Source organism: Manihot esculenta, chromosome 14 (assembly GCF_001659605.2).
Source record: "Manihot esculenta cultivar AM560-2 chromosome 14, M.esculenta_v8, whole genome shotgun sequence".
Classification (NCBI taxonomy): Eukaryota; Viridiplantae; Streptophyta; class Magnoliopsida; order Malpighiales; family Euphorbiaceae; genus Manihot; species Manihot esculenta.
In genome coordinates this window covers 394,383-421,988 of record NC_035174.2, presented here as the reverse complement: position 1 = coordinate 421,988, position 27,606 = coordinate 394,383, and the positions used below count along the sequence as shown (strand labels likewise).

The following is a 27,606-nucleotide window of genomic DNA, read 5'->3' as shown; positions in this document are numbered from 1 at the left end:
TTTTTGGAAGAGCCAAGCTTCTTCACCAAGTCTTTCTTTCAATTTTTTGGGTTGCTCAACTCTGCACTCTTTTATCCAATTCTAAACCAGCAAAATGGAACCAACAAATGCTACTTGGAGCTAGTACCATAAAGCCATGATGGTCTCTAGGTCACCTCTTCTTCACTTTCTCTCATCCTTTCTCTGCTATTTTGAATTTAATCGTATAATATGATAAAAATACCTCTTCTTCACTTTCTCTCATCCTTTCTCCGCTATTTTGAATTTAATCTTATAATATAATAAAAATAATAAAATTTGAGACGCATTAAACACTGTTTTTAAAAATTTATTTTATAATCCCCTAAAATTAAACAGGTTCTTTTAAGGTAATTTTCAGGATCAGAACAATAAAAATTTATCTCTAATTTATAACTCAGCAAAGAATATATAGAACATATAATAAAATAGAAAAATGGGATTACATCTCTTTACAAAAATGATGGCTATTTATAGTGGAAAAAATGGTCGTTGTAAGCGGTTATAAAAATCTTGAGATAATAAAATCATAACGGTCATAGATTTAAATATCAAACCTACAACCGCCAACAAATCTCATAAATAAAATCTTTAACGACCATAAAATCTTCAACGACTATAAAATCTTTTGAAATCTAAAGTAATTTTACAACAATCCCCACATATTTCAAAAAAATTTTCATTGCTGGATTTAAAAATTTAGTATATATGTTTCAAATATGGTGTCTTTTCGACTGTGAACCAGACCTAGATTAATAAGATTTAACATATAGAGTAATCGGTAAAACTTTTATTTTTATGAATCAAAAACTCTTTTTTTGTATGCTAATATCCCATCAATCTCATAAAACTCCACAAATATTGTTGTCAACGTTGTTTTGCACTAATAGATCATGCGCGCACCTGATAGTTTATAAATGCTCTAGAAATTATGCCACAATCTCATAGAAGCGACCCCACTCCACTTTTATATAGGTGATAGTGTATACTGCAATATTTATATATCGCCCATAAGGGATATGAATATCATTAAGAGTTTTCATCTCATCTTCTTATTAAGAGTTTTCATATCATCATCTCATTAAAAACTTTCATCTCATCCTCTCATTTATACACAACGACAAATAGTACTAGCAGAACTAGGTTAAGTATATAACATTTTCAAAGTTTATAGGGTATTTTATCAGTTTTCTTATAGGTATCCTATTTTATAGATGACAACTTCCCCCAAAAGTTATTAGGTGAGGAGGAACTTATTAGTAAAGCATTCGTCATTTCTTTTAATATTCTTTTTTTTCTTTCCGCTACTCCATTGGATTCAGGTGAATAAGGTGGAGTAAATTCATAAATTATTTCTTATTTTTCACAAAAGTTATTAAATAAGATATATTTTCCACCTATATCTTATCTAATCCTTTTTATTTTCCTATTTAATTGATTTTCTATTTCAGTTTTATATAATCGAAATATATCAAATGTTTTATCTTTATTTATAAGCAAATATACTTTAGTATATCTAGAATAGTCATCAATAAAAGTTAAATAATATTTTTTACCACCTCTAGTCATAGTTTGCTTTAAATCCCCTAAGTTTGTGTGTATTAAATTAAGCGGTTCAGATTCTCTATGCATAGTTGAACATGATTTTTTTGTTGACTTAGATTTTACACAAATCTCATATTTATTTAAACATGTATTACCAGTGTCAGATATTATACTAAGATATTGCATGTTTTTTAATATAAGAAACATTAATATGTCCTAATCTAACATACCATAAATCAAAAGAATCAAGCAAGTAAGCAGAAGAAGATGCATTTCCATTTGTTATTGCAGAAACATTGAGAATAAAGAGTTCCTCATTAAAATAACTTTTTTCAACAAAAATGTCATTTTTAGTCGGTATAATTTTGTCTGACTCAAAAAACACATTAATCCCAGCCTTTTCCAATAGAATTATAGATATTAAATTAGCTCACACATTAGGTACATGAAATACTTTATTAAGTGTCAAGGTCTTGCCAGATATGAGTTTGAAAATAACTTTTTCTATACCGGGGACACTTGCGGTCTAGAATCACCTAAATACATGTTCTTCTCATTCTCCCGCTATAGTGTAGGAGGTAAATATATTTTTATTTGTACAGATATGCACCAGAGTTTATAATATTATTTCCTTCAACTAAATTTACTTTTGGTTTAGGAGGATTGTCATTTATCACTTTTTTCTTACACTGAGGTGCATGATGATCCGGCTTACCACATACAAAACAATGTCATTTCTTTTTAAAGGTGAAATTATTAAATTTAAATTTGTAATCGGATTTCTTATTTTTGTACATGTTATTTGATTTGTGCACTTTTTCTTATACAATGTTTGCTCTTGTAGCCAGCTCTTTACCTTTTGCAACTTTAAATTCCCTTTGTTTGTATCTTCAATCTTCAAGATGTCAGGAAAAAGTTTAGTATATGAAATAGCAGGCAGAAGAGGCCCACCATTTATAGTAGCAAGAAGCGCAGCGGCAGTAAACATAGTAGAGGCAGTAACAATGTCATTGGAAGCAAGCAATGCATAAGCAAAAACAGTGACAACGTTTAGTTTCATTTGTGTAAAGTTTAATAAACCTTAAGATTGTTAGAAAAATAAGATAAAAATAATAAAATTTGAGTCGTGTTGGACACTGTCCTTAAGGTATTATTTTGTAATCATTTAGGATTAAACAGGTTCTTTTGAGATGTAATTTTCAGGATCAGAATAATAAGAATTTATCTCTAATTTATAGTCTAGTAGATAACATAGAGAAAATAGAATAAAGTAGAAAATTGAGATTTTTTTATGCCATTGTAAGCGATTATAAAAATCTTGAGATAATATAATAAAATTATAACGGTCAGATTTAATATTATATTTAAATATTAAACCTGCAACCGTAAAAAAATCTCCATTAAACATCATATGGATGCAGGACCTTGAGTAACCGAGAACATATGCACTTCCAATGTATTATGCTACTATGGGTATTTCTTGTAATTTTATATTTGAATATAATATTATTGCTTTTGAGGTCCTTGACAGGGATGTATTTGAATATAATGGGAAGAGGTGCCGGAGGAGATCAATTAAGATGGAGAAACACAGCCATTTCTCATGTCTCCATTGAAAGGATTTTACTGGCGATGTTTGTTAAGCATTAAATACTTTCCCCAGGAGTTCATGTTTGAATGGTCTTTGGCCAACTTGTTAAGGCAATGCTAGTTAGCTTATATATAAGCAAAAACGGTGTAGTTTAATACTAAGGGAGAAAATCGATTTGGTTAATTCGGTGTTTAGCTAAATTAATAAGTACAATTAAGAAATCGAAGTGGATTGATTCAATTTATCACAGTTTTAGGAGAGAGTTCCTCCCCGGCTGTTGCACTTGCATATGCATCGCATAGATATTTTGGACCACCTTACTACACAAAAGCCCATCTCTTCCCGTCGATGCTACACATCTATATCACAGTCCAACAACAACACAACACGTAACACCCTCTGGTGACGTCAGCCTGTGCTTTTAGCCTGATTATGTAAAAGCCCCTGTAACTCCATCACAGCTGTTAGTTAATATCCGATCTTTCATTGTTAACGTCGGCCATTAGTATTATTATTATTTTTTTTATCAAAACAATTTTGGTCTTTCAACGTTGATGCCCGTCTCTGTTTCTCTCAATTAGCGCTCTCTTCTCTTGCACTTTGGTTGCCATTGACGAGAGACTACAAACCCTACAATTCCATTCAAATCTCGCAGATTTGTTTCTGAATTCCTTGGCAACCAATCCAGATATTGTTTAAATATCATGAAGATCCTCAATTTTGGTAAACATCAGGTCAGTCCTTTCATTATTTCTTTTGCAGTTTTTTCTTCCTTTTTTGCTTGGGATTTTCTCCTTTTATATATATATAAATACCTACATAATTTGCCATTTTTTATTGCCAATTAGGCCATAGATTATGCAGCTTAAGCAAAATGCTTGTTTCTGTTTTTCTTTCTCTTCCTAATTTGTGCTTTTCGAATTTTCTCCTTCATGCCTGAAAATGGAGCAACAGTTGACCTGCTTAAAACGGGAAACAGATGCTCTCTTTATGTAATTAAATGGCATCCTTACCGATATCTAACCACTTAGTTGTTTGAAAATTGAAGTTTTTTGATATGGGAAATGATTAATAGCTCAAGCTCATTGCCCCATTTTCCTTTCAACGTGTTACCTATTTTAGATAAAGAACAAGGAAGCAAGCTTATGAATTATGAGTAGAGAAGCTTCTTATCTTTGCTTTTAGCTATCCCTCGAATCATCCATGAACGATCTGTGCTATGAAGTGCGTGTCATGTAGAAATCATCAATATTTGATATGTAGAACCCTAACTGAGGACATTGGTCAAAACTCTCAAGTATAAAAGATCAAACTTCATTCTGGATAATGGAAATATGCAATTGAAGCGTTATGTGACCAGCCTAGTGCTTGGATTTAGAATTTATGGATGAGCAAGGATTTGTTGAAGCTCATATTGTGTCCTGTTTATTGTTTATCTTAACCTGTCTATTTTTCACTTGTTTTGCAGGTTGCCTGATTTCTATTGAAATGAGCAGTAGGAAATATATTTCTTGCGATGAAGTTTACAGTTTGATGCCGATTCAATATTATTCGACATGCAATTTATATCAAATGACAGTCACAAGGAAGATACTTTAGAAAGTGAACCCATCCTATGCCAGTCTACCACTTCAGAGCGAACTGAAGAATCATCATCTTCATGTGAAATTATATCTATATCACGGGATTGCCATGGTGATGATTTAGAAAGTGTTCACATTGATGAAACTTGCCATCTAGTGAATTCAGATCAGCCTCAGTGTCGTATATGTCTTGATACTGGAGGTCTTTACTACCTATTCTGCTTGGTACCTTTTTTGTATCTTAAATTTTCTTGTCCCAGTTGGCATGCAAGATTTTTGCGAGACAAATTAAGATGATATTTTGGATTATGCGAAATTTTTAGCCCACAAGACGTGGCCCATGTTGGTTATCTGTAGCTATTAATTTGTGTTTCTGAACCTAATTGTGTTAGCACATGCTAACTTTTTTCAGGAGATGACCTAATTGCACCATGCCATTGCAAAGGCACTCAAAAGTATGTTCATAGGTCGTGCCTTGACAACTGGAGATCAACCAAGGTGATTATTATTTCACAGGCAACCCTTTGCTTGACTAGCAGAATGCTCATTGGCTTCAAATAGTACTGTTTCAATTGAGATTAAGGGAAACTGAGCCCTCTACTCTTTGTGGTTCTGTTCGGTGGTGCAAAAGTTTATGCATATTTCTGAATAATAGATTCATTTTGTTTGACAAATATAGATTGTGAAACTTTTCAATGATTAGTGCTTCTTATTTACTTCCATAGTATTTGCAGGAGGGCTTTGCTTTTGCTCATTGCACAGAGTGCAGGGCATTGTTTGTATTACGTGCCAATGTCCCACCTGACCGCTGGTGGTTGAGATTGAAATTTCAGTTCCTTGTTGCCAGGGACCATGCATTCATTTTTATAGTTGTTCAGCTGGTATAGTAACCGACTATTTCATGACAATTGATCAGTTTGATGTTGTTTAATTATATTGTTTGGCTAAGTTATCATTATTCTGGACCCAACTAGTTGAAGTATTTTCCATTATGACTAAAATGGCTTCCAGTTCTGGCATGCATCACTTGGTCTCCCTTAAGTTGGGTGCAACATTACTTTTTTGCAATGCTTCAATGTGTGTATTATCTAGTTCACATATTTTATAGTTATTTGCATATCCTGTTGTTTAGTGGAGTTTGTGCTGTTGGCTGCTTCCATGAAAATTGAGCAATTTTATTTTCCAGAATAACATCAAGCAGTAGCGTGTTAAATGTCTTAGCAAGTTTCTTTTAATGTTGAGACCCTAGACTTCCAGTTGAACCTAGTGAATCTCTGAGGTTTAAACCGTGACTTCTTCAAGTCTGCTATCTTTGTACCATTGGCATTATTTTCATAGTCTCTCAATCCTTATTTTAACCTTATTTTGTGTTCAATGCTGAATCTTACCTTATTTCTATATTTAGATTCCTTAAATTTCCTATAATATTTGTGGATTTAGAAGCCTTTCATTGCTTTTAATATCTGTGTCATATTTCTAAATTTTAAGGCGCTGCTACATTATAGAGATATTATTGAAACTGTAAATTTCCCTATTTGTGACTTGGGCCAAGATATAGAAACTAAGGGTTCAGCTAATCTATATTAGATTAACTGCTCATAATGAAAGTTACAATCATGCACGTCTCAAATTATTTTCTTTAGGATTCTGGGTGTCTGTGCTTAGAAACCTCTTTATGAAGCCATTCAGTTCCCAGAATAAAGATGCTAATGCATGTATATTAGTGTTATTGAATTGTCATCTATTGGAAGTTCAATTATTGCTCTGAAACATCCAGAACAATGTAATGTTCATATATCTACCAATATATAGGCGGCTGTTTCCATGGATGCTAGGCTATATTTTTGTTCTGTTAATGCTTTGTTTCCATGAGCGAAGTTCTTTTGTTATTATTATTGTTTTGTGAATTACTAAAGTTATGTCATCATCAGATTGTCGCATTATTGGGGATGCTTGTCTACAAGTTTTATGGGGAGGAGCTCAGAGAAATGTTTGGCTATGAAGAACATCCTTATGGGTTTTATACTATGGCTGGTATGCACAATGTTATTAATGATCAACTTTATGTTACTTCAGCATGCTTTACCTCTGTGGTAGGATCAACATTTGGGTAGGATGTGGGATAAGGTTGGGGTTACCATGTTTGACACATAATAACATTATAAAAGTTCAACTCTATCCGTAGCTTCTCTTCTTTACCGTTTGGTCTAGTAATTTTCGGTTTCTTTGACTTATCAGTTATCAATTTAGATCTTACCAACACAGGTTAATTCACTTGGATGTATGAATGTAGTTCCCTTTTGTTTTTAGATAGAGAGAGAAAGGGGAATGGAGGGGTGGAGTGGGTGAGATGGATAGTTTTAACTAACTTTTTGTACTGCATTATATTATAGTGAATAATGGATATCTTCAAGAAGTTCTAAAATTAGTATTTCACCATTTCCTTTCTAGGGAATCCACGGCCTTTTATTTAGGTGAAATCACTAACAATTGTTTCTCCTATATTTTTTCCTAACCTTCTACTCATGTGAGGACTTCCAGGAGAGTAATAGTTCCAATTAGCTGTATATTTAGCTAGTAAATCATAATATGGTCCATATTTTTTCACTTTCTTTCAAATAAGTGCTACTTGAATAATTTTCCCAAGGTATTGTCCATTATTAAACAAAGTGGGTGTAGTGGTAAATTCACATACAGTTTTAAATTGTTCAGTCATATGCCTGTTAATACAATAACGGCATATTCTTATGGTTGAAGGATGATACTTGAGTTGACCTGAAGTTGTTGGGAACATGCCTGTCTTTTAGTACAGGAACTTTTTACTTGTTAAATTCCTGTTCTGCAATTACCAGGATTTTTAAGAGCCTAATTCGTGACTGTCTCCTGTTCTGATGTGCTCTAATCTGTATTTGTAAATTTGAGGATGAGTGGCGTTATTGCTCCTTATGCTTTGAAGTCATCACCTTTATTGTGTTTATTGATTTTGTATGGTATCTTTGTGATTTCCACTAATTCTATGCTTTTTTTTTGTGCAGTTTTAGCTATTGTTTTGGTGGGTTTGCTTTATGGTTTTTTCATTGCAATTATATGCGGACAGAGGATCAATGAACGCCATTACCATGTTCTTGCCAAACAAGAACTAACAAAGGTCTGGTTTCCTATTCTTAAAGCGTATTGGAGTTTGTAAAATAATTTCCAATCAAAGAAATCTCATTTTTGTCCCCAAATTTTGGAGTGGTATTCAATTTTATCAAAACTTAAGTTTTTGGCCATTCTACCCAAACATTTTGATCTAGGATCAAATTAGCCCTTTTGCTTTACCAAGATTGAAATAATAATTTTTCAAAATTTTTAATAATAAAATATTAATTTTATATTTTTAATATAAAAATATTTATTTTTATAATTAAAGTTAGAAAAATAAATAAACTAATTAATTTTTATCTTTAATTATAAAAATAAATATTTATAATATTAATATTTATTATTGAAAAGTTAAAAAATTAGTATTTTAATTTTTTTGGTTAAAAATGGGCAAATTTGATCCTACATTAAAGATTTTAGGCAAATTTGGTAAAAAAACTTATTTTGAAACAAAATTGAATTTTATCCCAAAATTCAAGAGCAAAAATGAGAATTATTCCAATTTTTAATGAAGGTGATTTAGAGTAATAATTTATACTCGGGATTCTAAGATTTGGAGTAGCTCCATGTTAATGTGGTTATGTGGGTTTACCCAGGAGGTCTGCTTTTAGAAGAGCAAACCTCCTCTCTGAGCTCCAAACTATATATATATATATATATCTATCGAGTCTCTTGTATTAATTTTGCAATAAGATGAAGGCTATTATCAAGCTTAAGCAAAAGACTTCCTGAAACATTCGTGTTGCTTAAATGACATGGAAGGATGGTCCAGTTTTTCTTCCCTCTCTTCTCTCTCTCTCTCTCTCTTTTTTTTTTCTTTTCTTTTCTTTGTCTGATTGATTTTCTAGATGTTCTAGTTCTTTATTGAACATCATCACTTTGGTATGGTAATAATGTCAGGAATATGTGGTAGAAGACCGAGAAGCTAGCAAAATTGTCCCTGAACTTGATGCCAGCCACGTCACGGAGCTGAGAATGTTGGGCCTTTATTAATTTGGAATGCTCTGCATTGCTATAACCTGAGTGAGTAATTTCAACTTTAATGTACATTTGATGTTGCAACACTTTCTCTCTGTAGCCAGCTCTTCCTCTTCTCTTGATAGAAGGCTTATAAGTTTCTAATCAACCTCTCTCCTTAGACTGCCTCTACTTAAGTGTCGCAAAAATAAATGCACAAGCAGTAATTGAACCTTTTTGGCTTGCTACTAACCATCTTTTAGTGCTTGAGGCCTTTCTCATACATATTAATCTTGTATGCACTGTTAGTTTGATTTTCGCAATTTTGGTTATTCAAATATGTTTAATGTGTCTTACAAAAAAAAATATGTTTAATGTGAGTCTGTTTCTCAGAAAATGTATTTGTAAGTGAATGGAGATTAAATTTTTTATTAAAAAGAAAATAATCTTTTGGAAGTATTGGGAAATTAGGTGAAAATGGAGTAGCATATAAATATAAAACATGATAAGAAGGGCTGGCTTGTCATAGATGATCTTCTGATGCTAAATTTGGAATGCTGTTGCAAGTTTTGCACCGTTTAACTTATTAGATGAATTATTGGCATCCTTTACCATTTTGTTCCTTGGATGTGTTGTGCCTGCATCTTTGCGTCGTGGGAGTTGATTCTTAATTTTTCTTTTCCAGGTCCATTTGTGCATCTCGGAGCGAGTAACTGGATTGGTTTTTAATTATATATTCCAACTACACACTGATGGTTTATCTTTACGAATTCCTACACGCGTATCCCCGCCGTTCTTGTGTATTAAGCAACCAATTTTTCATTGAGAAATGCTTGTTAACATTTGTTTAATTTTAAGAGAAAAATGTCCATAACTTCTTGTTCGTGAGAACAAGTAATGTACTTAAAGAAATGAATCATTTTTCCCTTTCCTTTGTTCTTCTTCCAGAATTTACTAACACGAATGTCGTCTTATCCTTTTCTTCTCCGAAGGATAAAGCTTATAAAATATGAGAAATCATTAACCATGACGACTCGGTAATGCAATCATGTGGATGTTACGGGCAATATTCAGTTGTAGCAACCGACACGCATTTGAGGAAAAGAAATCTGTGAATTTTATAGACAATTCAACTAGCTGGACTTGGTTTCCTCCCAAAATAGATATCTTGGGGGCAAAATTGTTTATTGCACTGGATTTTATTATTTTATTTCATCAACATACCAATCCAAACCCTCAATATATCTCTACTAGGAACTTCCTTGCCGCTACAGGATATGAGGACAACAGATACACCATTGCTGGAATTCCTGAACGCATATGTACAAAGGGAAGGTGAAGATCTGAACTACAAATCAGAAAATAAAATATTCAGCAAGCTAAAGGGGGTACAAATAATATAACGTGATTGCTTCACTTCAAACAAGCATTCAGTGTAGAGTCCAAGTTTCAAGGTAGCAATGACCTCGGTAAATCATTGCCACCTCACCAAGTTGCATCTGCGTAGCTCTTCCAATCCATGCAGTTTGCAAAATTTCCATGTCATTTGAATCTTTGCTTAAAATTTACAAGTCTAGATGAGCCTGGCATATAATTGCGAGAGAGTCAATAAACAATAGAAGTAATGTTTACAAGTTCGAAAAAGTAAAGGGTTTTGCCGCAAATCTAGTAAGCAAAGATACAAATGTACATAAATAACGCGGGAATTTAGTGGCCAGTATGAATGATGATATGCCAAAAGCATCAGTGTTCCATGAAAAATATTCATGCCAGATCTACATGGTAATCTACAAATGTTTCTAACCTGTAACCTCCCATAGTTTTTTCCTTCCCTTTTTTTCCCCTCACAGGGACATGCTGTTAGGTGACGTCATAAGCCAGCTTTCCATATCTTTTGATTTTAGGATATGAGAATACTGTCACCATTTTACAAAGGTTCCCCTTACACTATATTAAATTTATACTTTCAACTCAAATTTGATTCCCAGATTAAGAAAATGCCTCCTTCAATTGCAAGATTTTTTGGTAACAAAATTCAACCTAATTTAGCATCCCAAAATTTATAATCATCTCTCCAAACTTAAACAAATATCTGAAGTAGGAATGACAGGCTTTTCAAACTCAACTACATGGACAGCCAAATATTCACCAAATGGTATGCTAAACTTGCTTATTAGCCTTTAGCAGATACTATTAGCACTATAAATATAAAGAGAAAAATAGCAGTAGGCAATATAGGCATAGATAAGGAAAAATCTCACTCACCCAGATGCTAGTTGTTTCGATTCGCAATTCAACCTTCCTCATCTTCAGATTTAGACGCATTATTGGAGGCTGCCTCCACCTCCACCTCCACTTCTTTATTTGATGTCAAGTTCAGCTCCATTGAATATGGGAGTGCACCTGTAATGGACATAAAGGGGAAAGGGAAAAAGGTATCAACATTGTATTGCAATTTATTCTTTTGACGGACTGGCTTACTAGTTGAAGGATGCATAAATTCTACAAACACGAAGAAAATGAAGTCCCAAAGGTGTCACCATATCTACAAAATTAAGGTGGCTTCACACCCTCGTCTGGTCCCTCCTACCTATTTCTATTTCCAAGCTTTAGCAATATATGAGTTTTAAGGGCAACACTGATTTATTAACATATTTATCTGCTAGACAACTTTTATAGACAGAGCACTCTACATTGGGAATTTTCATGAACAGCTAGAAAAAAACAAAATCTCTAAGAACAATGGGAAGCAAGAAATGTCCATCTCAGAAGCAGAAGCTGGAAGCTAGGTCTAAAATTGGACGAACAAGCGATGCACCTAAATGCAAATTGGTCCCCGTTTGTCCCCTCATCCTCCTTAAGCTTTACAAAAAATGTTATATTAGGAGACATATAAATCATCGACCAAATCACAAGTTTTTGAAGGCATGCACAAGAAGGGGAAGTGCGAAATTAAAAATTAAACATAACTGTACCGATATAAATCGAAATGAATTTTCGTTTATTCCAGCCAAACACGACCAAACAACGGCTTTGTTTTTCCAATAGTCAATACCAATTCACGAAGAAGGCATCCAAAATTGAAGCATTTGGATGCAATCCTAATTACGAGTCTTCCAAAATGGAAAAGGCAATCAATTACCTTTAATAAAGTAATCAGAGGAAGGCCAACCTCTGAGTGTGGTCATGGAGAGGGACTCCTCATCGGTCAAAGGGTTGGCGAGCTTCTCAACCAACTGGGCAATCCCAAGGGATCCGGCGGTGGATCTAGGAGGTGGGACCCAGTAGGAGGAACCAGGGAGGAAAGGAAGCCAATCGGGTGCAGCGCGGCGGACGAGGATCCGATGAATGGCATCCTCGAGCTTCCGAAGCAAGGGGTCGGTGGAGGAGTCATCTGAGAGGTCGGTGTGGTAGGGATGGGAAGGGGTATTGGATTGGGAGCGGAGGGATAAGAAGCGAGTGAATGCTTTCGCCGGAGCGGTGGTTAGGTAGGTTTTGGTTTTGGAAGAGACGGAAAGAGCCATGCTTTTTGTACGGAGGACAGATACGTCGAGAGTTTAGAGTTGAGAGAGAGATATAATATTTGGATAAAGCACACAGAGAGTGGAGGTGGAGATGGGTCTGGACCTTGAGCTGTTCCTGAGCTTGCTCTCTCATCTTCCCACGTCATCAATATCAATGCAGGAATAATATAATTATTTTTAGAATAAATTATATTTTAATTTTTAAATTTTAAATATATTTAAATTAGATTTTATTCTATCTATAAAATTGAGTAGGAAGTAATTTGTTGGAATTGCCAAAGGGAGTTTGTAATTATAGTGACTTAGAATTGGAATTGAAGGCAGATATGGATTTAAATCAAACTCTAAATTGAACCAAATTCATTAAATAAAATTTTAAATTTAATTTCAGGATATTCTATGTTTTTAATTCTGGATCAAAATACTTTTAATCCTTTAATTTCTATCTTTAATATAGATATAACTGAGCTAAATAATGCTATTATTTTTGCACTTTCTGCTCTATACCCATTATCAGCATGCTATTCCTTCAATTTCCAAAGGCAAATTTTAATAATTATTGGGAAGGATGCCTCATGCCATCTTCTCAATGAGTAAACCCTCTCCCTCTCCCTCTCCTATTAAATGGTATTTGTGCAGTTAGCAAGCCTTGTTGTTTATTAACAACTGGTTGATTAGTATTGCAAGAAAACCCATCAAGATAAAAAGTGCTTATCATTTATGAAGATTATGCCACGCTTTATAACATCAAGAGAAGTGCTAGTTAAAATATTATTCTTTAAGGTTGAAATTACTTTTTTTTTTTTTGAAATATTATTTTATTTTAATTTTAGATCTATCGATCGATGTTATTTCTCAATTTAAAAAAATAAATGATACATTGTTTACATTTAACTTTTTAAATAAACTAAATTTAATTAATTTAAAATATTTCTCAGGGAATTAGATAACTTTTGGCTTTTCATAGCTATTGATTTGTAGTTTTAAGTACGTCAAAGCTAAATCCTGAAGAGAAGAGAATTTCTTTATAAACTGCATAGAAAGCTGTATTATAAAAAGGCTAGAAGAATGAGCAGAGCAGAGCAGGAAACGATTTCCTTTTTGCAACGGTAACCGTGGAGTCCAAAAATGACAAAGCTATATCTGCTTCACAAAAAACTTTTTATTTCTTAACCAAAATTTCAATAACCATTCTTCACAAAGACATGTATATCTATACAAGCTCAAAGTTCACTGTGATCAGATTCTTGTCGTCCTTCATCAGATAGGCTTCGTTTCACCTTTTCCTTTGTCTTGTGCACTGTTTCACTCGCTATTTTGGCTGCAGTTTTGGCAGAGTCCTCTACCGTTGCTCTGGTCTTCTCCAAACTCTCTGCAACTGCTTCTTTCACTTTATCTCCAGCCCCCACGTCTGTCGGCTCTTCACCCTCATTGCTGCCTCTGAAACTAAATCTCGCAAAACAACATTATATTTTTTTTTAATCAGATGCTAAAAATTAGAAATGGGTAAATTCATATAAATCTCAAGGCATGTACTGTACTCTATATTTGGAGGAAAGAAATAGGCCTGAGCTTGACGGACGATGGTCTTAGCTCTATCCCAACAGTTTGTCCTTAGCATCTCTGAAAATGAAACAGCTGGCCCCTTTTCTTGGTCCTTTTGTCCTTTACATCCCACGGGGAAAGCAACGATGGAAAAGAAGCATAAAATGAAAAGAGCAGATCCTCTACTGAGCCTCTTCATCTCTTCAAATTTGCAGCTGATGATCTGAATTATGAAGGTGAAGAGGGCGATGCGGAGCTTGGAAGGGAAAAGGGGAAGCTTTTTGGATCCATGCAACTGAGTTTTTGAGACGCGTGTACAAAAGGAGTGGAAGATTTGAAAACGTGGCTTCTGCATGGTTTTCTTTGGCGACACATTTCACGATTTTATTGGTCATGTCATCAAAGTTTTTTTTTTCTTTTTCTTTTTCTTTTTAATAGAAGATTGAGGTGATGTACTTAAATTTGAATTTATTAGTTGAATTATATACGCATTGAATTAAGTTAAATTAAATATAAAAAAAAACTAAATAAATATTTATAATCGAATTTATTATGCGCCCATGAAATGAATGCAAGGTTGATTGGGTATGATAACTGTAGTTGTCCCCAGTTGTTTGGCCTAGATTGTGGGAGTTACACGAGAAGCTAGCTTTTGCAGAGGGAAACTCACTACAGTAGGGTAGAGAAATGTATTTCTCCAGTTGAAGTATGCTGAATTAATTTATTTCCAGCTAGCCTTCCCTGTGTAGTTAATTAACAGCAATGGGGTGGCAGGTGGTCTGAGCAGCAGCAGCAGCAGGAGACTATTAGTATTAGTATTGAATATGCATGCATGGTTTTTAATGTTAAAAATTACTGAGTATCTTTCATTGAAAGCATAGAATAGAATAGAATTAGCATGCAGTTCTCTATCATTGTGTATAATACTATAAAAATTAAGAAACCACAAACTTATGTGGGAATTTTACTATAAAGATTGCTAAATTAAAGGGTAAGTTACAGGCAATGGCAATGGCAATGGCAATCTCAGCAAAAACGTTTTTGTTAAGAAAAATATCTTAATATTCACTCATTCATTGACAGTTTACAAAATGACAAAAAATGTATTTTCATCTTTGGGCTTTAATTTCATATTAATATACTAAAATCATTACATATATATTCTAACAAAAATATGTTTCATCTAACTTACCATATTATCTCAATAATTTTCTTTTTTTTTTTACAGGCAAAAATATACTATTTCAAATTCTTATTTTCAATAATAATAATAAAACTAAATTAATGGTGTATTTAAAGTTAAAAAGAACATATTTGATTGTTATTTATTAGTCTGATGGTTTAATTATTAAAATCCCAATCTTCAATCCTAAGAAAACTTGAAGAGGACACAAATCCCTGTTCATGAAAAAGAAACCTAACAAACATACATTTCTTTTCTTAAGAGATTCACATTTTACAACTAATACAAATATAATAAAAATCACACAGATTTTGTCTATGATTCAATTTCCCATCACAATAGGTCAAAGAAAAGGACATCCAAAGGGTAATATAGGCATTTAACCAGAAAGGTGGAGGACCTATCTGTCATTTCGTTGAGTAACAACACAGAGAAGATGTTTGTTGGGTTGGGATAATTATTTTTGTTAATTGCTAATTATGTCCTATTTTTAATAAATAATAAATATAAAAAATAAAAAAGGGTTTGCTTAATAATCATTTTTTCTTTGAGTTTGGAGGCTTCTGCCGGACGAGACACCTCACCGGTTGTTGCGGCTCTCTCAAGTGACACTCACAAAAAAAGGAAACATTTTTAGAGTGAGATAGAGAGAAAAGGAAGAAACTTTTACTTTTTAGTGAGAGAAAGACCGAGTCTTGATAGATTTTCTAGCCTAGTAGTTGTGCTACTACTACTAGCATTGTTGTCTTTTGATTCACCCATGTTGTTGTTGTTGCAATTAGTGTTGTCTCCTAAGATTCTCCAGATTTCAACTACTCTTTCTCCCATTTGTTCTTCTCCAGGTATTGGTTATGCTACCTTTCTTCTCCTTCCTGTTTTGCCCCTCTTCCTGCCCTACACTTCTTGCGCTCAAAACGCCTTTTCTGTGCTTAGATCTCCCCCGCTTTCTTGTTTTTTGCTTGAATGTCATCTGGGTATGCTTTAGTTTCTCGATTTGAGCTGCGAAGTTGCCCTTTTTTTTTTCCAAATTTGCTTTTAGACCCTGTTTTATTTTGGTCAAATCTTATAGGTTTTGATGCCTTATATAGTTTTGGCGCAATATACGCTTTTATTTTTTCTTTCCTTCGATTCTGTTGAATCCTAGATTTGTCTTAGCATTTAGTCTGTTAAATATACACTTCTTCTCTAGATCTTGGTTTCTTAAAAAAATTAATAAATTGTAATGTTGTTGTTCTCTAAAATCTAGTTCTGGTGTAGTTTTTGAAGGCTATATTCTAAATAGTAGTTGTTGTATCATCTATAACTCATTGCGTCAAAGTACTAGATCTTAGAGTGAAGTGTTCTTGGAATCATTCGACAGTTGAATGTTAGATATAACGAATTTGACAATGTTATTTTTTGTTCTTCATTCTCTACTCTAGTTTATTTGGCGATCTGATGCTTTGCTGTTTTAATTGTTTGGCTGCTTTTATAATTTCAGCAGTTTTTGGTGTTCTGGATCTATTATTATTATTATTATTATTATTAGTTTCTTTGCCTGAGATGGGTTTCAAATGGCCTCTCTTTTATCTCATTCTCTTTTTCGCTTTTTTATAGTCCTCTTATGTGAAGTCTTCATAAATTTTTGGTTACGCTTTGCATAATTAAGGCTAGGCTGTTTCTCACATTTGATTGAAGCTAACTAGTTCCACCCACTTGTTTTATCTAGCTCATTGTAAGCTTTTTTCTTTTCTTTATGTTTGTTGGGCAGGTCATATATCTTTCTCAAATCAAATTCTTATGTGAGGCCTTGTTTAAGACTACTTATTCACATACCTTAATTACTGTTAAGCAGCGAACAAATTTTCTAAATGTTAAGGTGTTTTCTGTTCCTAGGTGGGCTTTGACTACTACATCAACATACAGAGTAGCTCTCTGGCATAACATCTACTGCAGTCTTTTAAAACAGCCAGATGGGTTCTCGATTCCCATCTCATCAGCTTAGCAATGGCCTTTACGTATCAGGCCGGCCTGAGCAGCCAAAGGAAAGGACTCCAACGATGAGCTCTGTGGCGATGCCATACACCGGTGGTGATATCAAGAAGTCAGGAGAATTGGGTAAAATGTTTGATATTCCTGTCGATGGCTCAAAGTCTAGGAAATCTGGACCCATAACTGGTGCTCCTTCAAGGACAGGATCATTTGGAGGTGCTGCTTCTCATTCAGGACCCATCATGCCTAATGCAGCGGCCCGGGCTGCCTACACCACATCAGGTGCTGCATCTTCCGGAGGCATTTCTGGTTCAGCTTCAATAAAGAAATCTAATTCTGGACCCTTAAATAGACATGGAGATCCAGTAAAAAAGTCATCTGGCCCTCAGTCTGGTGGAGTAACACCCTCTGGCCGCCAAAACTCTGGCCCCCTTCCTCCTGTTCTTCCTGCAACTGGTCTCATTACATCTGGGCCTATTTCTTCAGGTCCCCTAAATTCATCCGGGGCACCACGAAAGGTATCAGGTCCATTAGAGTCTATGGGATCGATGAAAAATCCAGGATCTGCTGTTGTTCACAACCAAGCAGTTACTGTGCTTAGCCAAGAAGATGACTTTTCTTTCAGAAAGAACTTCCCAAAGCCAATTTTGTGGTCACTAATTCTACTTTTTGTAATGGGTTTCATTGCTGGTGGTTTTATTCTTGGAGCAGTGCACAATGCCATTCTCCTAATTGTTGTTGTGGTTCTTTTTGGTGCTGTTGCTGGATTATTCATATGGAATACCTGCTTTGGGAGGAGCGCAATCATGGGTTTTATTGCCAGTTACCCAGATGCCGAGCTGCGACATGCCAAGAATGGGCAATTTGTGAAGATATCTGGGGTAATGAATATTTTTTTTTTCTCGATCATGTTTGTGATATATGATGTATGCATATGTTTTCCTTGATTATTTTTGTGATGGAATTAAATCAAGTCTAAGGGCCAACGCCATTTTCCTTCTCTATTAAGAATTGAAGGCATAATGTAATTAAGTGCTCTCAAGTGTTTACTACACACCAAGCTATGATTAGAGGTTGTAAGCTACTTCTGGGGTGCGCCAAGTTGCATTAAAGCATTATCTGAGAAATTGTGCCATGATCATACTATTTTTTGAAGTGTCTCATCAATGGATATTTGTGGGAGATGACTTGATGGATGGGGATAAATATCTTTATAGAAGCTCAAGGGGCTTAAGTTCAAGTGTTATATTGGAGATTTGATTTCTTTTATATTTATATTACCAGAACATATGAGGGGCTTATCTTTTATGTATATTTGACTTTTGGTTATTGTTTGTATCTGCTTAAATCGATGTATCCAATGCTTTGTTGGGTTTTTATAGGTGGTCACCTGTGGTAATGTGCCTCTTGAGTCGTCCTTCCAAAAAGTTCCTAGATGTGTATATACGTCCACAAGTTTGTATGAGTATCGAGGATGGGATTCAAAAGCAGCCAACCCTACGCATCGTCGTTTCACTTGGGGACTCAGATCATTAGAAGTGAGTAATTGGAACACTGACTTGATATATCTATTGGATGGCCACCATGTGTTCAATCTTGATATTTCCTTGTATACATATGTAGTATCATATTTTGGCAATTTTGATAGGTTGGGATACTTGTGTCCGTTTTAAAAATTTTAGGACTTGGGAACTGCCTTAGTTATGCATCCTGCATCATACGAGTGGTTGCCACTGAAGATGTTGCCTGCCAGACAGCTGTACTGTTTTGTAGTTTATAGTAACAATGCATGCCCTTTCTTGTGTTGCCATTCATTTCTTTTTTGCTGTCCAGCCCAAGTTAGGTTCATTTGCTATTTCTTTCTTCTCTATCACTGCATTTCATAGCAACAACATCATCTAATTCTTAATCCCAATTCCCAAACTGGTTGGGGGTCGGCTGTATGGATTCTTTTTCGCCTTTCAGCTTTGTTTGAGACCAGGTTTTGAGATTTTCACTTCTGACTGGGGTCTTTTTTCTATAAATTTATTTGACAGAGACGCGCAGTTGACTTCTACATTTCTGATTTTCAATCTGGGTTGAGAGCGTTGGTTAAAACTGGCTATGGAGCAAGGGTGAGTCCTTATGTTGATGATTCCCTTGTCATTGATGTCAACCCAAGTACTGAGGAGTTGTCCCCAGAGTTTGTCAGATGGTTGGGAGAAAGAAATCTTTCAAGGGACGATCGAATAATGCGCATGAAAGAAGGGTAAGAGCAAATTCAAATAAGTTTCTTTCCCCCCCTCGTAGTAGGATGACGATAGAAAACACACAAATTTCCCTTATTTGGGAAGAGTATTATTATCTTAGGTCAACAGTAACAAATGGGTGGATAATGCTTGAATCATGCAGCAGTGAGAATCAGGATGATAGTTGCTTAATGTGTCAAAAAGTGATAGTATAAGCCTTCAGTTTGCTGGCAATATGCTGCCAACCTCAAGTTTAGGGATATTAAAATTAAAATAAACCCTAATTAAATAGTTTTGAGATGTGAGAATAGGATATAATGTCTGAATGGCATTTGATGGCAAACAGAGAAAAGTTGAGGAAATCTTAGCCTGACTGATATGGTTCAGCTAAGTACTAGACTAATACTATGCACAATGGTGAGTTAAGTTGAAAAAGTAATGCCTTGGAAGTTTTCATTTATCAGTTTGTAAATTTGTAAGAAATTGCAAATGTTGTTTGTCCAGGTATATTAAAGAAGGAAGCACTGTTAGTGTAATGGGAGTTGTTCAAAGGAATGAGAATGTGCTTATGATTGTACCTCCACCGGAGCCAATTACGACAGGGTGCCAATGGGCGAAATGCATCTTTCCTGCAAGTCTCGAGGGTATTGTTTTGAGATGTGAAGACACCTCAAAGAATGATGTCATCCCAGTGTAGTAATGTTGTAGACTCAATATACTGTTATCTTTAATTCTTTTCTATTCACTATTCATATTGACGAGGCTGCGATGACTATGATGATGGTAAGGTAATGGCAGTGGCGGTATTAACGAGTGAATGATGGTCACGGTTGTCAAGTGGCAGTGGTGGGGTGTATAGTTTGTGTTTCTGGCATTTTATTGTTATTGTTGTTTTTTTTTTTTGTTAAATTAATTTTTCTCCTAGGTCTTTGTAATGGGGTTGGTTTGGTGGAATTGTAGGGAATTTTACATGTTTGAGGAGATTTCGGTTATGTTAAATAGAAAGAAAAATGTTATCAGGTATTCAGTATCATATGAAAGTAGAAAGTTCGTTTGTTGCTATTGGAGCTTCTTGGTTCTCTTTATATTCGTGTCCCTAATCAAAGTGAAAATGGGAAAATTAGTCGTAAAAGAGCTACTTGTTAGTTGTTACTCCCCTACCAATTACCAGTTTGAGCTTAGCTTATGTCAGCCGACCTACCCAATTGCCACGAGCATTAATTTTGGTAGGATTTTCTTCTCTGCCATTTTTATGATTCCTGAAAAATGAGAAATCTTCTTCAACTTCAGGACTTCAAATTCGCCAATGTAGCTAAATTTACATGTGAAAGATGCAAAAGCGCCATTCATGAGTGGCGTCTGGGGATGTATTCTTATACTCAAAATGGTCTTTTTATTTGCAAAAAGAAAAAAACTATATTTTTACAAAAAATTGTTCCAAAAAGAATTAAATATTATTATTTCATATTAACGATGAAGAATGGATCGGCACAGGACTTCACACCTTGGCTGGCTTTATGATGCCTACTACTACTATAAGCCAAGTGGCCTGCGATTTATTTATTTTCTTAAAAAAAAAAAACCTTATTATGACAAGAATTTCAATTCAAAATCTTATACTTCTAAACAAAACTTTAATATTAAGGAATTATAACTCGATCCTACTATTTATTTAAAAAAAAAACAAAAACAAAAAGAAAAAGCTATATGAACATAGATTAAAAGCAAAAGCTATTTGAATCTTGCAATTCGTTTCCATCAAAATATCATATATTATAATCAACCTATTGACGGCCATCTCTAACACCAATTTTAAGACAAAAACTGATTCAACTTTCTCTACAATCATGCATTTCCAATAGAGGTAAACCTCATACATGCCATGTATCACATTATTTCAAGGTTGCATCACGGAAAGCCCAAATTCACATCATCATTAGAAAAAAAAAAAAAAAAAAAAAAAAGATGCTCGGGCAAAAACAAAATCAAATATGAAGTCAGTTAACTACACTTTGGATGAAACTCATAGCACGTTCTAAAATTGCTGGGGCATAAACCTCATTAAAATATTCCTCAGTTATGTCCTGCCACCAATGCCATGTGCTCTATCAGGTCCAGCACTCGGTTGCTACAGGAAAAACGATAACAGTACAACTTACCAAATCAACCATTATAAAAAGATCGCAATTTAGATTTTCGTGCATCTTCAGATTAACAAATGAGATATATATTAGAGAGAGACGCTGTACCTGTATCCCCACTCATTATCATACCAAGTCACCAGCTTCACGAACGAGGCACTCAATCCTATGCCAGCCTTGGCATCAAATATGCTTGACCTAGAGTGATACAAATTCATTAAAATGATCAACACCATTAAAAACACATTTCAAACTATAGAACAATTTCAGATCCTGTTGTAATTTTCAATCCAACGAGATGATACAGCACAGGTCTCAAAATCAGAATGCTACTGTCAGCCATTCCTATGCAAAATGTTTGTCAAGTTATCATGTTCTTTATCAGTTAAAAATGGTTTTCCATATTATGCCATCAGCAAGAGAACAAACATCACACAATATCAGCACAAAACAACATTCCAGAAAATATTAAGATATTGCTGATGTATTTGCCAACAGAAAACAGTTTTTTCTTCTCCATTTTCCAAGGGAAAATATAGAACACATTCACATGTCAATAGCAAAAAATTGTTTTCTAATTCAAAATAATCATTAACTATTCGTAACTTTCATAATTAAAAAATATATTTAAGAAAAAATTATAAAAAAATACATTGTGATTTCATCGATTTTTCACTTCAAGATCTGTGGTTCAATTTAGGGCTAACTTAGGACATGTGATTTAATTTGTGTCTAAACCATACCTCATGGTATTGTGCCATTTGCAAGTAAACAACAATTTATAGACCCTATGCTAACATGGAGCCCATATCAGTATTATTTTGATATAAAATTAAATCACAAATCTTGAAATAAATCATATATCCCAAAGTAAAAAACTTATGAAACCACAAGCTATTATTTTGTGCTTCTCCCTATATTTAGAAACTTAATTATTTTACTTTTCAATCTTTTTACCACTTATAATTCATTCATATTATAATAATAAAATTAATTATTATAATTTTTAAATAAAAAAAAATTTCAAACAATTATTCTATTTATTTGTGAAAATGTTATAATATCACTTTTATTATGGAAAATGCAACATTTTCCATTTGAAGAACAATAATAAAACAAAACTTTTATCATAAAAAGAAAACAGTTAAAAAAACAAGTTAAAACTATTTTCCAAATCAAGCTAAATTTTGGAGAACTAAAAAACTAGTTTTTCAGTTCTCCATTTGGAAAATCAGCACATGTGACCACGATATTCTTCCAGCTTTCTTAGAGAATTTTACCAAAAAGCAACTCTAATTTTCTACAAGTGAACAGGTCCTGAATTGCCTCATGATCTTAAGTTACCAACAAAGAATCCTCGTGTATTGCTAATAATTTATTATTGTTATCACACACACACACAGAGAGAGAGAGAGAGAGAGAGAGACCTTGAGTCACCAACAAAATCATTAGAGACAACATCCTCATCAGTATAACCAAGAATGCCTTTTAGGGGTCCCTCCGATGCATACCTTCATGTGAAGATTAGAACTAATTTAGTCATTGCTGAATATAGTCCTCAAGAAATTGGAAAAACCCAAACCAGCAAAGCATAAGGTCCCCAACCCCCCCCCCCCCCCACCACCACACACACACAATATAAAAAATGCAAAACCAGAAATGGCTGATTACTTGATAGCTGCTTTGACATCTTCATAAGATGCACTCTTTTGAAGTCGACAAGTCAAGTCCACAACAGAAACATTAGCTGTTGGGACACGGAAGGCCATTCCAGTAAGTTTTCCATTGAGTTCTGGAAGAACTTTTCCAACAGCCTACAATACCAAAAGCATAATTATATCTGAGTTCTTTACCAAACAATAAATCCATGTTCCACAAAGTTCTGCCATATTTAGAAATTACCTTTGCAGCACCAGTGGAGCTAGGAATTATATTTTGTCCTGCTCCACGGCCCCCACGCCAATCCTTCATGGATGGACCATCTACAGTCTTTTGTGTTGCTAAACAAAAAAAATCATAGCCATGTTATACACATTGATTATGATCTGTTAACAATCACAGAACTTGCAAGAGAGAGAGAGAGAGAGAGAGAGAGACCTGTAGTTGCATGAACAGTTGTCATTAAACCTTCAATAATACCAAATTCCTCATTAACGACCTGCAAAATTTGAGGCACATTGTAAGATATATTAAGAGATGGGGCAGCTGCTATCTAATGCACTCGAAAAAGTCTAGATTTTGGGATTGTTTTGATATTTATATTATGTAGGAATCATAAAAATATTATTATTATTACTACTATTATTATTTAGGAAGTTGTATTTTAATAATTTAGGAAGTTAATTTAGGATTCCTAATTACAACTGGAATTAGGGTTCTTAAATCAGTAGGACTTCAAATACTCTATATATAGGCCTAGGTTCTCTACATATTCTGGAGAGATTTATTATTATGATTGTTATTGAAAATTAATGAAGTTTAAAGAATTAGTTTCTTTTCTCTTTATCTTTGGTTTCTTCGTGTTCTACATCACTCTCACATCAATTTCACAAGACAAAGCTTACTGATTAGGTATGATACTACAAACATATAAAGATTCAAATCAGGCATATCTGTCCACTACTGCCCTTATCAAATGACTTGGAAAAAATAATAGTTAGGTTTACAGAACAGATCAAATGTGCAATAATTCTTGAAATATAAGGATGCAAACAGACCTTTGCAAGAGGAGCAAGACAATTGGTGGTACAGCTTGCATTAGAAACAATGTCCATGTTGGGCTTGTATGTCCTCTCATTCACCCCGACTACAAACATTGGCGCATCAGCAGAGGGAGCTGATATCACCACTTTCTTGGCACCACCCTGCAAAGCAGAGTCACAAACAAGCTCTCTTCTAGATGAGATTGTATGTGTAATAGAGACAGGATGAAGACTTATGATTCATACCAACCTTCTTGTGAGCTGAAGCCTTATCAATTGTGGTGAAAACCCCAGAAGATTCAATTACATACTCAGCCCCATAATTGCCCCAAGGAATCTCTGCTGGGTCCCTGTATAGAGATTAGTTTAATTGTTAGCCTGAAGTGCTCATATCAAGACAAAAAGGCTGATAACGGTTCCTGTTGCCATCTGATTCAAGATGCTAAGAAACACACCCACAGTGAGCCCACACCTATTTTATGGCCTAGACAAATGTAGGGGGTAAAATTGCTGGGTGATACCTTCTGCTTGAAACTTTGATTTGTTTTCCATTAATTTCCAAGGTGGACTCATCCAAAACCTTGATGGATCCCTTGTATACTCCATGAGTAGAATCATATTTGAACATGTAAGCCTGGATAATATGCAACAAAAGAGTGTTACACACCCATAATTCAAAACCAAAGAACCTGAGCAGTTAAGAAGAACTGAACCACTGCACTACCCAACAACCAAGAAAAAGGAAAAAAAAAATTGACTTCGATCTTACTTTATTATATATGAATATCCAAATTTTCTTTCACCAAGAGAATTAACTCTTTAAGTCATTTTGACTGCATTTGTGGAAAGCAAAAATTATGAAAATCAAGTACAGCTACCTTTTTCTTTTTTCAGGGAGTGGGGGGGGGGGGGGGGGCTAAATTTGGAGCAGTAAAACACCAATAGATGTTGTATTATAAAAAGATGCTACAGAGTAACCTCAAAGAGATATTTGAGAATGGAATCAGAGGAACCCAAGGAAAGGAAACATTACCTAAATCATTTTAGAAGATTTTCCTCATCCAAAGTGTGGCACACTGGAACTAATAACACCATACTTCAATAAAAATTACAACTACATTCTACTCACTTGCATAATCCATTAAGACCTTAGTTATGTTAACTTTCACCTTTCTAACAAGATAGCATAGGCTCCATCCACTCCTACTAAACCCTATACACATGCAACGCTCCAGTCTTACAAACAGCAACAACAAGGATGGATCCCCAGAGGAAGATAAGAAGGCTTGAAAGTATTAGTTTTATACCTATGTCTAATGTTAGGAAAAAAAAATGGTTAAGAAACCTGAGTGCATAACCTTACCATGTACTTAGTGTCAATGAAAGGATCATTAACTGCCACAATATCAATATCATCTCTCATAGTTGCAATTCGCAAAACCAATCTTCCAATGCGACCAAAACCTGCATCAGCATAGTATTAAAAATTGTTGCTATTATAGTACATAACTTAAACCAAAAAAAACCCTCATTTAAGAAGACATGATAATAACAAGGGTAAAACATGAGATTAAATTAGATTTATATTTATATATATACAGCACAAAAATAAATTAATAATATGAACACATACCATTGATTCCAACTTTTGTCCTCCCATCACTCCGCGATTCTAAACAAAAAAAGATAAACTACATTAGCATGCCAGAAAATACATCTCCCAAGTTCCAACCAAATTTGATAATGGAGCAAACAAATGCAAAATTAAGGATTCATACTCAGGACAGCAGGAGGTATTTCAGTTGCTGTGGCCTTGATGGATTGGAAACTTCTTGCACTGCGTCTACTGAATGGTTCGTACTGTTTCAGTACTCATCTAAAAGTAATACATATAACAATTCTACTAGCCAAAGTAAAATATGCATCTAAATGCATGCTAACATGGCGCACATATGAATCTGAAATACTTAAGCACTGAATGACTCAACTGTATGGAAGATGACCGAGATGGAACTGAAGTGACAAAAATGCTCTGGGAAGATTTTAGATGATGCTTGAAATTAATGCTGGAAACCTGAATATTTGGACAGAATAGAATAGTATTAAACTAAATGTCCAAAGATATAGACATATAATTCGTAAATATGGCTACATTCAAATCCTTTATATATGCACTATCATGTATTGCTCTCTAAATTATATGGAGAATTAGCAATATCCACCATCTGGTGGAGCAAGTAATCTCTTAAGGAAGCGCGAAAACCAAGCAGAATCCACATATAAATAAGCAATAAAAAGTGAATAAATACCAGAAACTGCAGACATTAGCTGATATATACAAGTACTTGAGTTAGTGAAGGACAAATATGACTAATCTGTGGCAATATTTTACCTTTTATTAAAGAAAAAAATTCATAAGTTCTCTGACACTTTTATTTTTCTCCGTTTACTCACAAACAAAACAGAAAGCCATAGAGTAATTAAAAAAAATAGAACACTGAAGAAAATAAGAATAAATGAATTAAACGCAAGTCTTGTTCTGTGTGGAATACGCACACACACATATATATATATAGAGAGAGAGAGAGAGCAAGAATATTCTTATTTCTCATTGATCAGCTTAACTCCTCCAGTTTTCATTCCCTCTCCTCAACCCCGGCCCCCAAGAAAAAGAAAAAAAGCAACGCAATGAAACTCATTTCTCCATTTTAGTATCTGTAACTGTAAGCACATTTCTGCTCGGCATCCAAAAGAGAGCACAAGAGTCTCCAAAATTTTCAAAAGAATAATCAATATAATCCGATAACCAAAACCAAGCTACAAAAATCACAAAAAAATGAGACATGTTCCAAAGAAGCTGGAGATCGAATGAAAGTAAAAAACCTTAAAACGATCGGACGATGAGGGAGATAGCTCAACGTGAGGAGCTTCGATCAAAGGAGCGGTAGATGTAGATCTGAGGAGAGAAGAGAAAGCCATTATAGCCTGTAACTCGTATCTCTTCACTCAGAACCCTATCAAAGAGGAGAGAAGAGAGAATGTACGAGAAAGAGATGTTGCTTTGTTTTTTTTTTTTTGGGTTTTCTTTTTCCTTTTTAAGGTTGCGGCTGCTGGGAGTAGGCAGAAGGCGAAATGAAATGAAAATTTTTTCTGTTTTTAAAAGCAAAGACCAAAGAACGGACGTTTTGAGCGGAGTTTCTTACGAGGGCGCGCGTCATGTAGCTGGCTAGCGTTTCCTTCGACTCCTTATTTTAACCTTTAAGCATTTTATTTTATTTTATTTTATCACCTGGAGTTCTGCTACTGTGACAGCTGTCTATTTTGAGCTCTTTGCTTGTATCGCATCATGTGAAGTAAATTTAAGCGTACTGCAAAGATAGGATGAGCTCATAGTATCTGTGTGAGTGTGTCTGTAGATTAGCATTGCCAAAGATGAATAGACGCTCCGACTTACGACTGCGTTAATCACGTAGG

At 34.5% G+C, this 27,606-nt stretch overlaps 5 protein-coding genes across 11 annotated transcripts; 2 read left to right on the top strand and 3 right to left on the bottom strand.

Annotated features, from left to right (window-relative positions):
- Positions 1–3,638: 3,638 nt before the first annotated feature.
- LOC110599632 (E3 ubiquitin-protein ligase MARCHF8) lies at positions 3,639–9,769 on the top strand. 3 transcript variants are annotated; one of them, XM_021736106.2, is made up of 8 exons: positions 3,639–3,888; positions 4,623–4,939; positions 5,150–5,235; positions 5,463–5,618; positions 6,669–6,771; positions 7,773–7,885; positions 8,782–8,904; positions 9,524–9,769. In XM_021736106.2, exons 2-7 carry the CDS (start codon positions 4,711–4,713, stop codon positions 8,872–8,874), a joined length of 780 nt encoding a protein of 259 aa, XP_021591798.1. In that variant the 5' UTR covers positions 3,639–3,888; positions 4,623–4,710; the 3' UTR covers positions 8,875–8,904; positions 9,524–9,769. The 3 variants fall into 3 exon arrangements, with proteins under 3 accessions (XP_021591798.1, XP_021591800.1, XP_021591799.1); XM_021736107.2 differs by having other exon boundaries at positions 3,643–3,888; positions 5,472–5,618; XM_021736108.2 differs by lacking the exon at positions 5,463–5,618 and having other exon boundaries at positions 3,641–3,888.
- A 212-nt stretch (positions 9,770–9,981) lies between these two features.
- LOC110599633 lies at positions 9,982–12,485 on the bottom strand. Of its 2 annotated transcripts, none has more exons than XM_021736110.2 (3): positions 12,011–12,485; positions 11,104–11,241; positions 9,982–10,421 (listed from the first exon to the last, which is right to left on the bottom strand). In XM_021736110.2, the coding sequence occupies exons 1-2, from the start codon at positions 12,360–12,362 to the stop codon at positions 11,132–11,134; spliced, it is 462 nt and encodes a 153-aa protein (XP_021591802.1). In that variant the 5' UTR covers positions 12,363–12,485; the 3' UTR covers positions 9,982–10,421; positions 11,104–11,131. The 2 variants fall into 2 exon arrangements, with proteins under 2 accessions (XP_021591802.1, XP_021591801.1); XM_021736109.2 differs by having other exon boundaries at positions 10,117–10,421; positions 11,981–12,477.
- An 806-nt stretch (positions 12,486–13,291) lies between these two features.
- LOC110630731 lies at positions 13,292–14,312 on the bottom strand. The gene is made up of 2 exons (XM_021778285.2): positions 13,904–14,312; positions 13,292–13,808 (listed from the first exon to the last, which is right to left on the bottom strand). Exons 1-2 carry the CDS (start codon positions 14,260–14,262, stop codon positions 13,586–13,588), a joined length of 582 nt encoding a protein of 193 aa, XP_021633977.2. The 5' UTR covers positions 14,263–14,312; the 3' UTR covers positions 13,292–13,585.
- Positions 14,313–15,639: 1,327 nt separating this feature from the next.
- Positions 15,640–20,351, top strand: LOC110600033 (uncharacterized membrane protein At1g16860). Of its 3 annotated transcripts, XM_021736718.2 has the most exons (6): positions 15,641–15,932; positions 16,841–16,871; positions 16,966–17,942; positions 18,444–18,599; positions 19,098–19,309; positions 19,794–20,351. In XM_021736718.2, the coding sequence occupies exons 3-6, from the start codon at positions 17,043–17,045 to the stop codon at positions 19,984–19,986; spliced, it is 1,461 nt and encodes a 486-aa protein (XP_021592410.1). In that variant the 5' UTR covers positions 15,641–15,932; positions 16,841–16,871; positions 16,966–17,042; the 3' UTR covers positions 19,987–20,351. The 3 variants fall into 3 exon arrangements, with proteins under 3 accessions (XP_021592411.1, XP_021592410.1, XP_021592409.1); XM_021736719.2 differs by lacking the exons at positions 16,841–16,871; positions 19,794–20,351 and adding an exon at positions 19,547–19,758 and having other exon boundaries at positions 15,640–15,932; XM_021736717.2 differs by lacking the exon at positions 16,841–16,871 and having other exon boundaries at positions 15,642–15,932.
- A 763-nt stretch (positions 20,352–21,114) lies between these two features.
- Positions 21,115–27,324, bottom strand: LOC110630957 (glyceraldehyde-3-phosphate dehydrogenase GAPCP2, chloroplastic). 2 transcript variants are annotated; one of them, XM_043950316.1, is made up of 14 exons: positions 27,016–27,324; positions 26,121–26,206; positions 25,911–25,975; positions 25,766–25,804; positions 25,496–25,596; positions 24,654–24,766; positions 24,383–24,482; positions 24,148–24,294; positions 23,528–23,588; positions 23,333–23,430; positions 23,102–23,244; positions 22,858–22,941; positions 21,539–21,628; positions 21,115–21,417 (listed from the first exon to the last, which is right to left on the bottom strand). In XM_043950316.1, exons 1-14 carry the CDS (start codon positions 27,109–27,111, stop codon positions 21,363–21,365), a joined length of 1,278 nt encoding a protein of 425 aa, XP_043806251.1. In that variant the 5' UTR covers positions 27,112–27,324; the 3' UTR covers positions 21,115–21,362. The 2 variants fall into 2 exon arrangements, with proteins under 2 accessions (XP_043806251.1, XP_043806250.1); XM_043950315.1 differs by having other exon boundaries at positions 25,911–25,978; positions 27,016–27,322.
- Positions 27,325–27,606: the final 282 nt, after the last annotated feature.

What these genes read in the sequence shown, in the direction of transcription:
- LOC110600033 (XM_021736718.2), top strand. Translation starts at nt 17,043, where the DNA reads ATGGGTTCTCGATTCCCATCTCATCAGCTTAGCAATGGCCTTTACGTA. An exon ending in AATTTGTGAAGATATCTGGG is followed by an intron (nt 17,943 to 18,443) that starts GTAATGAATATT and finishes GGGTTTTTATAG; the next exon opens with GTGGTCACCTGTGGTAATGT. An exon ending in ATAATGCGCATGAAAGAAGG is followed by an intron (nt 19,310 to 19,793) that starts GTAAGAGCAAAT and finishes TTGTTTGTCCAG; the next exon opens with GTATATTAAAGAAGGAAGCA.
- LOC110599633 (XM_021736109.2), bottom strand. Translation starts at nt 12,362, where the DNA reads ATGGCTCTTTCCGTCTCTTCCAAAACCAAAACCTACCTAACCACCGCT. An exon ending in CTCTGATTACTTTATTAAAG is followed by an intron (nt 11,242 to 11,980) that starts GTAATTGATTGC and finishes TGTCCATTACAG; the next exon opens with GTGCACTCCCATATTCAATG.
- LOC110599632 (XM_021736106.2), top strand. Translation starts at nt 4,711, where the DNA reads ATGCAATTTATATCAAATGACAGTCACAAGGAAGATACTTTAGAAAGT. An exon ending in ACAACTGGAGATCAACCAAG is followed by an intron (nt 5,236 to 5,462) that starts GTGATTATTATT and finishes TTACTTCCATAG; the next exon opens with TATTTGCAGGAGGGCTTTGC. An exon ending in CCAAACAAGAACTAACAAAG is followed by an intron (nt 7,886 to 8,781) that starts GTCTGGTTTCCT and finishes TAATAATGTCAG; the next exon opens with GAATATGTGGTAGAAGACCG.
- LOC110630957 (XM_043950315.1), bottom strand. Translation starts at nt 27,111, where the DNA reads ATGGCTTTCTCTTCTCTCCTCAGATCTACATCTACCGCTCCTTTGATC. An exon ending in AACTGTTCATGCAACTACAG is followed by an intron (nt 23,431 to 23,527) that starts GTCTCTCTCTCT and finishes TTTTTTGTTTAG; the next exon opens with CAACACAAAAGACTGTAGAT. An exon ending in GATTTTGTTGGTGACTCAAG is followed by an intron (nt 21,629 to 22,857) that starts GTCTCTCTCTCT and finishes GTATCACTCTAG; the next exon opens with GTCAAGCATATTTGATGCCA.
- LOC110630731 (XM_021778285.2), bottom strand. Translation starts at nt 14,262, where the DNA reads ATGCAGAAGCCACGTTTTCAAATCTTCCACTCCTTTTGTACACGCGTC. An exon ending in TTCTTTCCTCCAAATATAGA is followed by an intron (nt 13,809 to 13,903) that starts GTACAGTACATG and finishes TGCGAGATTTAG; the next exon opens with TTTCAGAGGCAGCAATGAGG.